Consider the following 17,895-nt stretch of genomic DNA (forward strand, 5'->3'; position numbering starts at 1 on the left):
ACTGCTTTCAACCAGTAGTCTTAAAATGTTTGATCCAATATTGTCATACAGTCCTCAGGGTATTTCTCTTCCAACCAGTCTCTGCAGGGAGATCCTGTTATCCCTGCTTCTACATGAGGAGCTATAACTCAAAGAGGCATCAGTATTACATGTGAAGTAGGGAATTGAACCAAAGTCTTTCTGCTTGTCCTCTACATACTGCTCCCTGGAGAACTTCCTGCTAGTTGGTGCTCCCTAGAGAACTTTCTGCTAGTTGCTTAACTAATGGGAAGGTATCACACTGAAGTATCATGGGAGAAATAGGTCCTTGAAAGGGATTTGAAAGAGGATGAGGCAAGAGTTTTATGAATTTTCATGTAATTTCCTTTTATATATAAGACAGAGTAAGCATAGGGTGAATGAGGACGGAATGGACATAGAAATTAGCAGTGATAGGTAAAATATCATTATGAAAGTGTTAATAATCACATAGATACCTGCACTCCTCTTCAAGATTTCCATAAAGCTGACTGGTGTCATCAAACTGCAAAAGGTAATCACAAAGTAGGTTCTGCCTGATAACAGACTGGACTTAATCTGTGTGAGGCAATTCAGCTTATAGAGAAATGTTGGAATTTATCTGAGGAGGTCGTCTATATGATCATCTAGCTCTGAGCAGAACTAGTTTTACTGATAGATGGTGTGCAGTCTGTTCTTGAAGATAACGGAGGTGACTTCATTCTGTTCTTAGGCAAACAACAGTTTCTCATTTTCACTGCCGCTGAAAAGTAGCCTGGTATAAATACTGAAGTTGCATCTTGAAATTTGCGCTCATTATTTCTCGCTGACAGCACGGACAGGAAGAGCAGATTGACTGCTGCCTTTTACTTCAATAGCAGTCTTTTACATATTTGAAGATCTCTGAGCAGGTGTCAGAGGTGTGAGTATTGTCAGAGACTGAACCAGAGGCATGAGTGAGAGGTAAAGTTGTGTCAAGCTTGGACGTAAGCAAGGCATGTTGGTATTATCAAGGGTTGTGTGCACGGGGCCAGCAAGTTGGTGCTGGGTGTGTTTGTGGGGTCTGAGGTGCTCAGGTGCTCACACATAGAACGGCTCTGTTGGATGGATTTTTTTGAACCACAAATCTGCCACAGCACTGAGACGTGCAGGCTCATTACTACTGTTGTAATCATTCACTGCAGGTAAATGTGATCAGTACTACAGTACAGGTTACCTCTGTATTTCAGCAAAAGTGCCTGGAGCAGCAGCAGCCTCTGCTCTCACATTAGGACACCGCTGCACTTATCAACACTCATGATAACATCTATAACACCTGTAAGCCACTGTGTCACCTCACCAACCTATTTCTTAAATGTGTCACCCACGCTAATGCCATTAATGAGCGTTTCATAATTAACTTAGGCAACCCTCAGCTTTATAGAAGCATCTCTCTCTCAGATAGGCTCTCGACAATCAAAGCCTAAGCGACGAAACGTCTCCCGTGAGGCCCGTGCTTTCCCGGCTGCTCACAGCCCCCAGCAGCGACGGCTACCGCCGGGAAAGGCCCGCTATCCGCCGCCGGCCGCCCGCCCGCAGGGCAGGCCCCGGGCAGGGCTCGGGCAGCGCGGGGCCGCGCCTTCCGCCCGCCTGACCCCTCACCCGGCAGCGCTCCGCGGCACAACACGGAAGTGCCATGGCGGCGGCGGCGGAGGAGGCGGCGGGAAGCGGCGGCGGGTCCCCGGCCTCCGCCCGGCGGCGGCTGCGCATCATCTCCGGGCACCTGCGGGGCTCGCCGCGTGCTGCGGGGAGGGAGGCGCTCTCCCCGAGCCCCTGCAAGGCGCGGGGCGGCTCCGCCGGGCCGGTCGCCGGCTCCATCCCCAAGAAGCGGTGGGTGCGGGCGGGGGCCCCGCGGGGAGCCGGCCTCAGCGGGACGGGGCGGGCGGCCGGGAGTGGGCTGCGGGCCCGGTGGGGCCGGGAGGCGCCGTGGAAGTCCAGGGAGAGCGGTCCTTGGCTTCTGGGATTGAGCGGTGTGTTAGTGTGGGGAGCCGCTCGCTGTCCTCCTCGGAGCTGGAGGAGAAGTTTGGTGATGAAAAGAGCAGCTCATAAAGAGGGGAGGTTGTGTGCAGGCTTTCTGTGCTCCTGGGCTCACGGATATGTGAGGCCTCGTGGGTGCTACTAAAATGCTCTTGTAAGTTGGGCTGTCTTGAATTTATTGGAGGTGAGTGGATGGAAGTATATCTTATGCTCTTTCTGTAAGCAAGGCATCACTTTTCACGTGAGACCAAGGGAAGACAAACAGTAGAATTACTTAGCAATAAATTGGCTCACCAGCTCTTGGATTTATTTATCTGGTGGATTAAATGCTATAGTTACAGTACGTAGGTATGATTTCAAATAACTTATTGCTGTCAGGTTCACTTTCTGGAGGAATGGACTTGCATGTATGTTGTGATGCCCCATCCCTGGAGGTGTTCAAGGCCAGATTGGATGGGGTCCTGTGCAGCCTGGTATAGTATTAAATGGGGAGTTTGGTGGCCCTGCATGTGGCAGGGGGATTGGAGATTCATGGTCTGTGAGGTCCCTTCCAACCCTGGCCATTCTGTGATTCTGTGTGATGTCCCCATTTTCTGATGCTAATTTGCTGTGTGCACGTTGCCTTGCTGTCCTCTAAGAGCATCTCATGGCTTAGGTTACGAACAACCCACCACTCTCCATAGAGCAGTGCCAGGCACTGGTGTGATATGTGGCTATATGGAGGCAGCCAAGAAGCTGGCAGGACAAGCAGAGGTGTGGCTCATTGCTCCTGTGTGGAAAACCCATTCAGCTGGTGGCTTGCTCTCAACGTTTTCTCAGACAGCCATGTGAGATGAAAGGAACAGTCTGAGTTACTCTAACAGACTATTTGTGGCTTGAGCTGAGTTTGACTGCTTTGAGGGGACTGGGATGTTATAGATGTAAAGCCAAATGTTACAAACTGAGAGCATTTAGCCCTTAGTGAGGGGATGCAACAAGCAGCACTACTCCCTGACAGAAGTGGGTTTTCCCAGAAGTGTTGGCTTCCATACTGAGTTTTTCTTGTATTTGAGTTCAGGAAGAAATCGTTGTTTCTGAAAAATACTGATTTAGCTGCTTGTCATGCATTTACTTGACAATGATTTTTATGTAATTTCTGGAGCAGGTTCCCATTGAAGAGCAGCAGAAACATAGTTATACTAAGGTGCATATTGACCTGAGGGTAGCCACTTCTACTGTAGAAACCATGGGTGTGGTGAAATTAATACTTGCTGTTCAATGGGTTAATAACATTGTTCTGCACTATTAGTATTCACTATAGGAGCATAATTGCTATTATTTTGATTAACTTGTTCTCGATGAAGGGTAAATTACATTGCTTCAGGGATCTTAATGTCAAAGAGATACAACTATGGGACATTATTCTGTGATAGTGTAAGGGAGCTACTGGAATGTGTTCCACATCATTGGTACAGCTGTCTTGGTGTACTTAGAGCTCAATATTTTTGTGTGTATGGAAATAAAAGCGCTGTTAACAATTGTGATTTACAACTTGCAAATAATAAATGCCTGAGTTCTGTTCTAGTGACTTCCAGCTAATTCGGAGCTGGCTGACCCTTTCATAAGATTTAGAAAGCGTTGGGCAGAAAGATTCATGCCACCATAGGTGATTCCGGGTGGCTGAGATTACTTAGTGAAGGTGGAGAAGGTCAACCCAAGGAACCCAGCTGTAGAGGTTGTTGCCTTCTGTGAGGCAAATAAAGAAAAGTTCGAGAGTAGTAGAGAAGTCTAGCGAGAATTTAGGAGAGTTAGATTAAGATTTTGAGATGAAGAGAAAATTTAACTATATTGGGGAATGAAAAGGGTGTTTTAAAGTGAACAACTTCAGATATTATTAGATTTTATCAAAGGTGCTTTTGCTTGAATGAGAAGGGAAAGAGGTTCTTGGGATGAATTTGAAGAATGCTGCACAGTGACTGTAACAGTTATCTGAGGCTTGCCAAAAACAAGGAGTTTTGGGAAGTCGACTTCTTAACTTTGCAGCTAGGTTCACATGGGTGATAGGTTTAATGCTGGATACTCAGCATTCAGTTAAACTTACTTTCGTTCATCTGCATGGCAGTTTTGCTTGGGTAGTACAAAGACATTTGTGTGAGGCTAAGAATGCAATGGACATTTTAATAGAAGAAATAGTTCTTTGCTTTAGGCGTGACCAGAATTCTTAGGCAGTTGTGTAATTAAAAGTCACTGTTTAAATATATGCTTTCCTTCATTTGGTAAGCCCCTAAGCAAAACCAAACACCATTGTCTGTGGTCATATATTGGGTGTAAGAGGCTGAGTCTAGAATTCCTGCAAGGATTTTGAGGCAATAATCAGTTATAAGGAAACTTCAGGTATCTAAAAGAGCTTATTCAAGTGTTTCAAGGTTGTAGTAAATGTATTAGATGTAAAAAATAATAGCTGAACTTGCATTTCAGACTGTGATTATTGAGCAATGCGGCATACAGGAGATGAGCTGGTTAAGTACAATAGGTTTTATAAAGTGTAAAAGTGAGTGTAAGGAGGTTTGGTTCTTTGCTTAGTAACTCAGCTGGTTAAATATCTTTTGCTGACAGAGGATTATTCCATGTTGAGTACTTGACCTACTCTGGCAATGCTTCTTTATTTCAGTTTAAGGGTGTCTGACCCCAGTAAAGCTGAGCAATCGAAGAGTGGAAGACGCTGCAGTACTTTCAACTTAGATCTTGGAGTAGGTTACAAGGTCTTGAAACTGCTTAAAATAAAACTTGTGTTTCTGGTAACTTCTTTTATCTGTATAGATATTCACACTTCCCATTGTAACAAGCTCTGTGCTTGAAACGAATCAATCTGTACTAAATTTTGTGTTAATAGCAAGTTAAATTGTTTAGTCTATCCAATTTGGTAGTGCTTTCCCACATATCTTTGTGTAACTGCATCTTGAGAGATGAACTACTAGACTTGGCAGCCATTTTTCCTGCTTACCAAGGAAAGAGGAGCGTGGATTTTGAAAGCTAATGTGACTTTCTATTTTGGGAAGATCACGAAGATTGTGTTTTTATATATTGCTAACCAGCTTGATTTAAAAAAAAAAAATATATATATATATATATATATATATATAGTGAGAATAACTGATTTATAGATTATACAATGATACTGTGTGTTTTTTCCATCAATATTAGAACAGTTCAAACCCAAATGGCTTCCTTCTTTCAGTCTCCTATTAAATCTGTTTATGACGATTCAGCTTTTCTGCCTCTTTTGAGTTATTAATTTAATTTTTTGCTGGCAAAGCTGTAGCTCAGGTGCTTTATTCAAAAATTTCTGTCTTTGTTAGGCCTCTTGCATCTTTCCTGTCGTGTCTGAAATAGTCAAAGCATCTGACAGGCAATTCTACCACTTCTAGCTGCATTCTTTGTGTAGTGTTTCTTCTGCAAAGTAGGTGATTTGTTGTGACCAAAAAAATGTCTTAATGCTTATGTAGTAGTCACTGGACACTGACCTGCAGAAATGCTGCTTTCTCGTTGACAGTCTGAAGACCACACTAGTAATGATCTTATCCAGCCGTTTTTCGTCATCAGTGAGGAGAGGAAGGGGAATATGTGAAATGTACAGAGTTCCTTGGGTATTCATCAAGCTGTCCCCGTTTCAGAATTTCTCTGAAGGCTAGCCAATATATTTGCATGTGGATGTGTTTAAAGATTGCAGTGGGATTCCTGGTTTTTCTTCTTCTGATAAGTCATTTTCAGGAAAAAAAAAAAAGAAAAAAAGAGGAAATGCTTATCAGAAAAGATAAGTTATCTTGTGCTTAGGGCAGCATTCTCTTTAGGGGAGGATGCACTGTAAGAGTGTACTTTGTGAGTGGTGAGTCGTATGTACTGTAAGAGTAGAGAGGCATTACTTATGGGCACAACATTTCTGTTTTGGTTTGTAGGTTTTGATTCAGTGCTGAAGTGAAAGATGAAGGTCATAGTTATAGAAACATCTGCGTCTTCAGGCCTTGAAGAAATGACGTGCCTCCTGAAAAACTTACTAAAAGCTTGAATTGGAAAGTAATTCTTCCTTGCAAGTGTTTTTTCAAAACTTAACGTTTTTCTGTTGGCTTTTGGTGGCTGGTTATTATTAAACTCATTTTACTGGTGGGGCTTAAGATAAAAACTTTACATACAGTTGTTCTGAAGATTAACTATACGAAGTGTACAACTTGTACTATATCACTTTGAAAACAATAAAGTGCTGCAATTCTTCAGGACACAGTTATTCTGGAATCACTTCTATGTATGCCAGAAAATAGGAGTGCCTCAGAGATTGAGCACTAGAATGAATCTAGCTGTAGTAGATTGTGTTATAACTAACTTAACAAGGACCAAAGTTCTTCAATGTTTAAAAGGGAGTGTTGACTGAATGTAATAAAATGTTCATCTATCATCTGATAAGCTTATCTTTTTGTGTCCTGGAGCAAAGAAAAAGCAGAGTACAGTTCCTCACTTTCCTCTCTTTTTGTGGGGAAGTTTTTTTCTTTTTTTTTCCCTATTGGGTGAAAAGATGTTTGTGGCTTTCTTCTAGTTATTATGGACACAGTGTTATCCAGTGTAAGCCACAGGATGAGTGCATAGCCAGTCCCCGACTCTTTAGCAAGTTCAAACCCAGGTTGCTCAAGGTAACTTGTTAACATCTAACTCCAGGTCAAGCAAAGCGTGAGTTGGTGCCTAGAGATGCTACTTGAACGTAACAGATAAGGTCAAAGGCATCCTATCACACCACTAATTTAAAAACGCTTAATTGCAGTAAAGATTTATATCATGTAAATTTAAGTGATGGCTATGCCTCTATGCTTGCTTGATTACTTTAAAACCTTTGGTATTTTAAAGACTTTTGGTATTACTCTTTGTTCTCAAGTGAATTCAGGATCTGTCTAGGTTGGAGACTGGTAACACTGAAGCTTAAGGTAAGCACCAGAGGATGAAGAAGGTCTGGGGAGCACAGGGAGTGTTTTTCAGAGTTAAATCCATAGAATCATAAAGGCTGGAGAAGACCTCCAAGGTCATGAAGCCCAGCCATCACCCCACACCCACCATGCCTCCTAACCACGTCCCTCAGTGCCACAACCACAGACTGCTCTCCCACCAGGATGGCTCACAAGTTGGTGGCCTTTGCCACCACGGGTGAGCAAAGTAAGAGCCAGCCAAGGTGAGGTAACACCCTCATCAGTGAGGAGAGGAATGCAATTACTCACTGAAAAATCCTGTTGCAAGAAACTGTGCTCAGAAGTTAGCTTTTCTTCTGTATATATCTTGATGTTTCTCACTAAACTTAGAACTTGGAAAGGTTAGATTCCATATATGGCTTGTCAAGTGTTTGATGGCACTAACTCTTTAAACAATGATGTTTTCAAGCAAAAGTTGATGCTGAACTAAATCCTGACATAACTGACTTCTGAGCTTAAGGTAGTGGAAACATTGGGTGTAGAAGGAAAGAATCTTCACAAATCACAAGAGCAAGAGCATGTTGCATTGAGGAAGGTGTGGCAGTTCACAGGAGGCTTTTATGATTGCATCAAAGCAGATAATTGTTTGTCAAGGTTATTTCTTGACGTATACAAGCAGATAAGATTCTCACATGTAAATAGTAATGTGATAAAAGAAAGTGCCATAATTTGAAGGCAAATGTGACTTAATTTGCAACAGCAATTCATATCTATTACCACACTGTAAGTAGTTAACTCATCAGTCAGATGGTATGGAAGAAATGTCGGAGTTTAATTCATTTAAATAAACATGAGTTTCCTATTAGGTCTTTTCATGTTGAGTACACCAAGGTGAATAAGGTGAATATATCCATTGGTTACATTTTATTAGAAAAAAAAAACTAAACCTGGATACAAGTTAAACTATGCTTAACATGTGAATTACAATATAGAGTACTACATGAAAAGTAGTTAATGTGAAAAACTGAATTTTTAGATCAGTTCTGTGATATCTGCTAAGATCTGAACTCTTACACACAAGAAATTGAATGTATACGTATTTATTTATTTAAACTTAAGATTTACTTAAGTTGAATAGAACAAACTTTGCTAATCCAAAAAAACTACAATAATTACTTTTACTCCAGGCCAGAATGGCTTCCGGGAAGTCAACCACAAACATCTGTAGTGTGTGTAACATCCAAAAGTAGCTGTTGTATACAAGCTTTCTGTGTTGATAGTAGAAGCCACAAGATGTTCTTCAGTAATTATCTGATGTATTTGCTTTGGAAAGTCCTCAATGCAATAGGTAAAGATCTTGTCCAGAAGCTCAGAAGCTAAGCATATTTTGCTTGAGAAAATACACTGATTCCTACTACTGATCCCTTTGTTAAATGGGATTTTTGAAGACAGTGAAGCAGACTTCCTGACTTTGCAAGCTTCCAAGAAATATTTCTAACATGATTGATCTCTAGTGCTTGAAAAGTGTTGAATGCCTGTTCCCTCACTGCCTGGAAGTAACCACATGCATGCATTTTTGCAGCAGAGCTGTCACTTCAAAGGTAGAAACTGATACCAGTGGAAGTAGTAGATGGAATAGAAATAGCTTTTTGTTAAGTAGTCCCTTGCATGAGAATCATCTGGCCAATAGCATCAGAAAAGTACGTATAGTATCTTGGCTTTCCTTATATAGTGTTTCATCTTTAATTCACTTAATCTGCCAAATTACTTAAGCTGTCTACAAGAGAACTCTGGAGAAGCACCGATTTCCTTGTTCCTTGGGGCTTTATTATTAAAATGTAATGAAGTAGTCAATGTTGGCATTATGTAAGAAGAGTTAATGTTTGTTTTTTAAACTGTTCTGATAAAAACAAAAGCAAACCAAACAAAAAAGAGCCACGCCACACTCTGCTCTGGTCCTGTCAAGTCTTCCATGCCTTAAATTTTGTCTATGCTTGCAGCTTTCTGTGGATTTAAACTGTAAATATGAACCAAGGTTCATGTTGCTGTAGCAGATACTTGGCAAACAGAACAACAGCTGTAGTAGATGTGTGTGCAGCTGCAAAGGTTTATGGAAAACACAGGCTGCAGAACTGGAATGTGTCTAAGTTTCCTAAAACAGGCCTCTTATTGGCCTTCAGAAGCTATTGCGCTCAGGTTTGGTTTGCTGCAGGGAAGGCTCCCTGCGAGAGAAGACATGAGAGTGACAAACATAGCAGATATTCCCTGCCTGCAGCATGTCATTCTGCAGATAAATTATGCTTTCACAAAGCAGTTCTTGAAGGGATTCTTTGGGCTATGTTCCTTTTCCTAATTTCCAGGGACCTAATTCTAATTTACTGCTGGCTCCAGAAGCTTTCTTTACTGGTGCTGGAATGATGGGACTGTGTAGCCCATGCAGGGACTGCTGCAGCACAGGAATGGAGTGGCCAGAAGTCCAATTAGAGTGGGCTTTGAAGAGTTACTGTATAGATGATAACCTGGTGCAAATCCTTAGCACCATAATGCTACCTGAATCTTACTGCGTGCCTGCTCCAGGTCTTGGAAGAACTTCACAGCCTGTAAGAGTTGTGTGCATTGCTCCATTAGACAAACAGTGGTGGCTTGCCAATGTGCTAGCTATTGAAACTGCCACTTATATGTCATTTCCAAGAATGTGCTGTTCTTGTGTGGCAGAACAGGAGTGTCTGTTTATTTTGTGTGTGTGATGTTTGCAGGCTAAGCACCAGCTGATGATTGAATTGAAAGCACTGGTGGTTATTGTGAGAACACTGCCGTGAGCATTTTGGCTCTGCTATAGCTGCATCCCGTTGGTGCAGTTGGTTGAATGGCACAGACTTAGGGCTGCTTCTCTGAAGAAAATGCAGGAAATGGCCATTGCCCATTTAGTGAATTAGCTTGTTTGCTTCCGTTTGTATGATGTGCTACATTTCAAGTGGTTTTATGGAAGTGAGGGAGAAGTTGCATTGAGATCATTGTGCTTGGATGGGTGTCCCTGTAATGATGCAAGTAATTATTGCTACTGAGCTACAATTCATTCATCAACTTGGTTTCTATATTTCTCTGAACGTGGTCTTGTAACTTTATTGGAAGTGAAAAAACGGTGTGCTTCTGATTTTGTAATATCAGTCTGCCCTGGAAGATAAAAGTCTGTGACTGCTGGAGAAAATTTTCTTTTAAAAAAATCTCTTTTTACCTGGCAGTTCTATGTGATGTGTGTGATGATTTGGTGTACAACTGTGCCATTCATTTTAAACTACTGGAGTGCGGGCAGTGTCTGGGTGCTGGGAGGTCGGCCTGTGCCCTCGTGGGCTGCCCTGCCATCCTAAATACCTTCACTGGAGGCTTCAGCGTGCTTACTTTAGGTCCGTTATCTATCTTGTACTGTGATCTGCGCAGCATCTTGTAGCCAGCTCTTCAGAAAAGCGAAGAGAATTTGTTCAAGAGTTCTTGCTGTAAAAATAGAGTAATTCTTGTTGCATCAAGTGAAACTGTTTCAGCACAGAGCATTGTAAGGAGAGGTTTGAATTCGATTAACCTTAGCACACTATTTTCACAACACTTGCTCCTATTGTCAGTGTTTCCATGGTAACTTGCTTTCTTGCAGGTTTTTCCCTTCAGGCAATCTCATTACTTATTTTACATGTATGTGGTGTGTATATGTATGTATGTAATATAGTAAAAAAAAAAAAAAAGTAAAGCAAAGCTTGCTTTTAACGTTTTTACATTTATCATTTCATTTCAGTACTGATTTTCTGGCTTTAAAGTTAGGAAGCAAGGAAGAACTGATCAATTGCTAATATTTAATACGAAGGTAGGGCTAATGAGCTTGATATTCTGTTTGGGTCACTGTATTCGAATAGAAAAGCCATCATCTTTAAATGAGGTAGCATACATAGATGCAACACAAAACTTAGCAGCTTTGAGCTCAAAACAAGTAAAACAGCAAATGTTGGTGGCCTTGTCACTCAGAGCTAGATAATCTGTCATTTTATTTTATATTCTGGATGTTTTTTAGGCTGCTTGTTAGGAAGCCGTATGCAGTATTTCCTCCAACTTGCTACTGTGTAGGCGAGAAGTGCTAGGAGCCACTGTAAGTAAATCAGATAGCAGTCCCAAAGCTGGCAGTACTCCCTGCTGTGGTGGAACAAAGGAAAGAATAAATGTCAGTGGCTCCTTACAAAACAGCCCTTTCTGTCTCCAAACAGAAACCTCAGAATTGCTTGGGGTAGCTTTGAATATAGAAATTAGATGATTATAGTTAACTTCTTGTTGTGTCTGCATGTCACAAGTCACAAAACCATCTTTTAGGCAAAGGGTGTTTTGCCTGACTTTGTGTTATGCAGTAGTTGAGATGTTTCAGAACCTGCTGTTCTTCTGCAAACATGAACTGTTGTATTGGCGTTTAAATTAATTACTCTCACCTCAGCAATAATAAGAGCTGTGTTATCTTTCAGAGTGAACCATAACCATTACTTACTTATTTCATTCAGAAATAGTTAATCCTGAAAGCTCTTAGGAAATTTGGCTTCTTCCCCTCTGTTTAGTGTTTTAAAGCCTGAAGAAAGCACCAGCCTAGGAAAGCAGGCCTGCAGGAAGGGCCAGGAACTGGTAGTGCAGGTGGCTTAGCAGAAGGAACCCCTTGCTGGGTCTCCACTCAGTGCCTTCACTGTGCCCCTCTGGGCTTTGGAGGTCTCATCTATCTGAGTGGACATCAGGGTGTTTGAGTGTCCCAGAGAAGCACTCGCTTGGTTACCCAGAATCATTGGCTCCTTTGGAGCCTGCCCCTTTGCGTCCCATTCAGGCTGATCTTCTCCAGCCTTGCTGCTGCTTTCTCTGCCCTGTTCCACACATCACACTTAGCAGTATTTTTTGATAGTGCCTTGAAAAGAGGACCTGCTTAAGCCTTCCTCAAATTTGGTTGATTAATATCAAGTCTGTTCTGACTTCACATGATTAGACAAACTGAGACTGAATGTGCAGGAGTACTCCATGTAGTTAGCCTTGAGGAGAACTGCAGTCTTAGACAATTGTTCAGGAAACAGCTTAATTTGGTGGCAGTGTTACAGTCAGTTCTTCAGTGTGCAGAAGCATCACAAATGCATCAGTTGCTAAATGCTTGAAGTTCCTATAAAGCTTGCCTAGGAAATGCTAAGCATATCAAAGGCTTGTTGAAATGACTGTGTCAAACATTTGTGGTAGAAGTCACCATTTTTTCCATTCAATTACTTGAAGCCTTGTGGACAGGCAGTTGGAAGAAACTGAACTTTGACTGAGTACAGCAGTGGTGGTATCTCAGGAGCTCGCTTCTGTTTTCTCTGTTAGAAAGGCCTTTGGTAGTCCAGCAGCACCCAGCTACCTTGCATGTACTGCTGGAGTTACAACTGCTTTCAAGCAGTGACTTCAAGCTGTGAAGCCTTCTCAAAATGATCACTGATCATTGTCTTGCTGTTCTAAATACAGTCAAAGAGCAAGATCTATGTTTACTGTGTGTAGCAGAGTGAGATGTATCATCTGTTCTTCTTTAAGATGCATTTTTGTTATTTCAATGTTTACATTAGCACTTCATTTCTAATTTAAATGAATTTTTTTTTTTAAAGCAAAATTGAATTGATATGTAATTACTCTTTTTTCTCTTGTTTCTCTGCATCTTCAATGTGTTTATACTGATACACTACTGATGTTTTTTATTGTGGTTGTTTTGGAGTGGTTGTGTTTAGACACTTCAATATTTTTGATAATATTTTGACAATTGTGTTTTTTTCATATTACCTTTCTTATGATCTCATTACATTGAGATAATTCACACTGTTTGGTATATTATTCCCTCTGCTATGTTTTTTCAGCTTTTCAAAGTATATTTTTAATGGGAATGTCTCTCAGTGCCTCTAAGAATCAACGCTGGGAATGTAATGGGGTTGCAGTAATGATGTCAGGTTTAACTGAAGTTTAATGCATTTCTTGATTCTAGAGTTACTGCATTTTTTTCATTCTTGAGCTGCTACTACCTGTTTGTAGTACTGCTACTTCTAGTGGTGATGTAGAGGTTTGAAGATGAGCATCTTTCAAATGGAGTCTGTGCTGATTCAAAAATATTCGTTGTAAAGTTTATATTGACTTCAGCTGGTGGTTCACAAAGCATCTCGTCCTTCAAACCTTAGGATGCAGTCTGAAGGAATAATGGTTATGATTGCAAATGATTTTTACGTGTATTAGGTTCTGTACTTTTGATATATATTTGCCTTCTTAAGTTGCTATGTTTTCAAAGCTATGAAATCATAAATCATACAAACGTTTTGGCCTTACAGTGTGCTAACATTTTCAATCGTGTATGTTTTCCCCTTTCTAGACAAGAAATTCTGAAGTGGAATGGATGGGGATATAATGACTCTAAATTCATATTCAATAAGAAGGGTCAAGCAGAATTCACAGGAAAGAGGTAAGCTGGCAAATCATGTTACTGAAGTATTTTATTAGTAATTTATTGTAAAAGAGTTTTAAAACGAGTGTTCAGCTAAGCTGAAAGCAGCAGAAAGCTCCTATATCTCGTAGAGCAGGTCATTAGTTCTGTGTGGGTTTACTGAATTCTGTATGTAGTAGTGAAAATTCCCCTGGAGTGTAGAATGAGAATCTGTACATTCTTCTAAACCTTAGAAAACATGGAGCAGTTCCATGGAGTGGTTCCAGTTTTGAAAATCTCGTGAGCATCAGCAAGTTGCTTTACTCAACTCATTGAGTCATTGAAATTGTGTTTTAGGTTTCTGAACTGTTATACTTGGAGTTTCTGTATGTTCTTAGCTTAAAAATCAAAATGAATGAACAGTTGTATGTTTTGTGGCAACATACAGCTCTGATCTGTTGTCTTCTAGCCCTTTACACAGCAAATTTGTTTTTCTGAAAAATGTATCTATAGTTTTTCAGCAAATACAAGTTTAATTCTTCTTCAGGATCTCTTTTCTTTCTTCAGTGAGTTTCAAGCCTGTCATTCCATATCTTACTGCTCCTTTATACCTGAAATAAAAAGAGTCTTACAGTCTTCTTAGTTTTAAAAATAATATCCTTTTGTTCAGAGAAAAATAATGATAATAATAGGAAAGAGAAATGAATTTGCTGGGACACTGTACTGAAGAAGAATTCATTGTTCTTTGAGTTTCTGCACAGCTGCTTTGAGCTAGTTTGAGTCAAACCTGCAAAAAAAGTCTCTCTCAAGTACTGAACACAAGTCATTTAATCTTTTAATTTTCAGTCCCAGGTTAAAATGCAAAGCACTGTCTTAGGCTTATGAGTTTATTGTATACTATGTAGGGAGATCTTGGTGATCTTTCCTTTTGCTACGATTCCGACCCTTGTTGCTTTGTCACTCATTTTTTCATCTGATACCTTTATCTGCATGAGGAATTTGTGCAGGGTACTTTGAAAGAAGCAAAAGCATAGGACTTCTTTTTTTTTTTTTTTTTTTCTCCCCTGGAGGAAGCACTGAGGCTGCTGTTGAACTGATGAGTACTATTCCCTGTTCTAGAAGAGATGGAAATGATGTTTTCTCATTCACCTGATTGGAGAGTCCACTGTTAAGCCCTGATCGCTGATGAAGACTTTATGTAAAACTGGACCCAGTAGCACTGTGGCAGTTTGCATTCCTGTTTTGGACAGACTTATTTTTCTTATCTTTAAGCCTCGAGAAGAACCTTCCCATCAGTACTGTAGCAACATATTTTCTTTAATGGCTGCTAAGGTAGAACCTCTGTGGAAATAGAGAGGGACGTAGAATATAATGTTCACTGCAGTCTCCTTGTTTATTTTATTTTCACACTCTCATAGAACTCCAAGGGATAGTGAAACAGGAATTCTCTTTATGGAAGTTGCACTGACTGTCCCAACAGACTGTGCTTTTCTACTTGTCAAATTATCTTTTTTTCATTACCAACTATACCATCACACCGGAAGTAGAAGGTACTTGCTTGAGTGAGCAAATAAACCTATTTTTCCAGGGAGGACAGTTCTTATTTTATTTTTTTTCAGGGACTTCTTCTACCGTCATCCTATGTACAAAGCTTACCCTTGAGTAACTGGTCATAACTGCATTCCGTGCTGTACACTCACCAATTTCCTCTCTGTTGGGACTTTTGTTTGCCCCGAGTTAGTTGTTAGATTTCTGTCGGCTTTACTTTGAGAAAGCCGTAGCAATAGGTGGGCATTACCAAAAGGTGTGTCTGGAGAGGAAAAAGCACCAAGCTGAACCAAGATATTCTGCATCTTTGCAGATTCCTAATTTACGTTAGACTTGTACCTTAAACTTTTGTTGCTTTTTGTACTTGCCTTTCTACAGAACTCCTTCTGTTCTGTATGAATATACTTAATACAATAATAGCTGTCACAGAAGGGATCACTGAACATAGCCTTTCTAGCTGAGTTGCAGTGTGTTTGTACCCTTTTGTCTCTAGGTTTTTGATTGTTTTATCAGTGAGAGAACTAGAAGGTAGTTAAGATAAGGAAACAAAATGAATTGCATAGTAGGTGCCTTAATGGTAGCTGTGAAGCACAGGGTCATGGTTAGGTATAATAATTAAATTGTCGTAGAAGAAAGATTTGTGGGGCCTAATGTATCAATCTACATACGAGCTGTAAGATTTATTTTCAACTGCTGAAAGCTCTTTTGTTTTCGTCTTGGAGAATGCTTGTGCATATATTGTAAACGTGTATGAAGTGTGTAAATGTACGCAATTTACAAGTTTCCACCTCATTGATGTTTAAGCGTTGCCCTGCCTCGCTTGTGGTGCATGCCACATGCCAGAACCATGACCAGCTTCTTTGTCACTTGCTTTGCAGCTTCCATCTGTCATAACTCTTGCCAACAGGTTTGTGATAATCGCATCACTTGATGGGTTTGAATGCATCCTGAGGATGAGAGGAACCTTTAGCTCTGGTTTTCTTGAGACTGTGATGTGTGTTGAGCTGGGTTTGTGTGTTTGAGACTGCTTTAGTTTACAGTGCGGTGTGTCTGTACATACATGCTCTCCTTCTGTAATTAGCATATAAACTATGACACTGCTTTCTGCATCACTTAAAAATGAAAGTGGGGGGTGGGATATCTGATAATCCTTATGCCTCGGTTCCCAACAGTCATAAAGGAAAATAACGTCTGAGGTACTGACATCTGCTTTGTTTTTGTGTTAAGTACAGAATACTTAAATGCAATGAAACTGTGTAGTTTCATGAAAACTGAATGGGCAGAACTTTGCAGCCTCTTAGGTGATAAGTGAATTTAAAATTTACTATTGGTACTTATGCAGAATCAAAAGAAGTGTATCTGACATATATTCTTTTAATTTAAAATGACACTGTGTAATATTGACTTTCCAGGTACAGATTAGGTGGTATGGTATTACCAACTTTTAAAGAATGGATAGAAAAAACCTTTGGAGCAAGTCTGGAGCACAAAACTACCTCTAGAGTAAGTAAATAGCCAAACCAGTTCCTTTAAATGTTAGTCTTGGTGATGATCAAGACTGGATTTTTAAAGGTGATTCAGCTGTTCTGAAGGTCACCTTGCATGTAATTGGTTTAACCATAATGTATTAACACCTGAGAGTTTATATCTGGTGTAGAACTACTGTATAAAACTTCCAGTGACTTAGCACAACTTGTAGTTCTAGGTCAATTGGTAGTGCATTAATTGGATTAAGTATTTCCCACAAAGGGAAATTTTAGTCCTTGTTTGTAGGCTGTTTTTCAAGATTGTGGAAACTGCTAGCCTACAGAGAATTATTATTCATGAAACTGTAACGATTGTTTGTGAAAATAAATATAGAAGATAAGGTGACACTAAATTGTGTTGTGTTTTCAGTGTATTTCATGTTATCCAAGTTCTAATTTGACAGCAATATTTTTCACATTTGACTGCTGAAAACTGGCTATCAGAATACTCAAGATTGTGCTGAATGTTTTCAGGAAAAAAAAAAAAACAAGCACGTTCAGAATGTTCTGGTTTCGTGAAACGTACATATTTTGCTTTTCAAGCAGAATATCTCAAGATTGACCCACCTCATTTAAGAAGAATTCATTTGAGGTTCCTGACTAGATAGCTAGCAAAGCAGAGCTGGAAGAAGGTTGTTCTTGTACAGTTACTGTAGTGACACTGTTTTGGGTAACAGTTTTATTTACCCATTTCCTCAGTGAGTTCAACATTGTGTTTTCTCTGAAGCAGGTAATCTCATTGGGCTTGAAAAACTCAAGCACTTCAGTCTTATGCTAGTCAGTTCATTCTTCCATCTGCTGACTTAGTTTCTCCATGTGTCAGTATGTATTTTTCCTAATATGCTTTCCTTTGTCATAACTGGCAGCTGCTCACAGCAAAATTGCTTTAATTCATCATGACCAGTAGTGTTGTGTGTATAGAACATAGAGAATAAAACAGAATTGAAGGACAAGGGCAGATTATCAAATGGCACTTTGATTTCACAGCGTGTCCTGAAGAGCTAGGTGCAAAATATCTGCCAGCAGTGTTGGTTTTTTGTAATGTCGTACACCTCTGTTGTTGTGGTCTGAACCATGCTGACTTTCTAGATGCAGAATAGGGCTCTTTGGAGTTTCCAGTGTGTTTCTGTACTTTTCATAGTTACCAGAGGTTCTCTGTTTTCACATTTATCTTACAGTTCCTGATTTAGATTGCAGGTTTTTGCACTGTACTGGTTTTCAGTCTGTTGTCATCAGAGCGTGAAGGAACTCAAACATAGGAACAACAGTATGGAAAGAATGTCTTGGTCTATTTGTCTTTATCTCTTCTTGCTTTTGTTCTATAGGACTGAAGGGTTCTCTGTCATGTGCAGCCTTTCTGTTGTAACTTACCACAGTAAATGTACCCACTTTTCTGCTGCTTGAGGCCTGATGACTTTTTTCCGTTTTCAGTCTAGACTTA

General features: G+C 40.2%; 1 protein-coding gene across 3 annotated transcripts in view; it reads left to right on the top strand.

The window, feature by feature from the left end:
• Nucleotides 1–17,895, top strand: part of AGPS (alkylglycerone phosphate synthase) — a 77,842-nt gene that overhangs the window by 23,146 nt on the left and 36,801 nt on the right. For 2 of the 3 annotated variants that reach the window (XM_052675970.1, XM_052675971.1), the window contains exons 1-3: nucleotides 1,658–1,866; nucleotides 13,330–13,419; nucleotides 16,341–16,431. In XM_052675970.1, the coding sequence (XP_052531930.1) occupies nucleotides 1,673–1,866; nucleotides 13,330–13,419; nucleotides 16,341–16,431 (375 nt within the window). In that variant the 5' untranslated portion in view covers nucleotides 1,658–1,672. Of the gene's footprint in view, nucleotides 1–1,657; nucleotides 1,867–13,329; nucleotides 13,420–16,340; nucleotides 16,432–17,895 lie in introns of those variants that run through there. The other variant, XM_052675972.1, reaches the window with a different exon arrangement.

Source organism: Tympanuchus pallidicinctus, unplaced genomic scaffold (genome assembly GCF_026119805.1).
Source record: "Tympanuchus pallidicinctus isolate F22 unplaced genomic scaffold, pur_lepc_1.0 scaffold15, whole genome shotgun sequence".
NCBI lineage: Eukaryota > Metazoa > Chordata > Aves > Galliformes > Phasianidae > Tympanuchus > Tympanuchus pallidicinctus.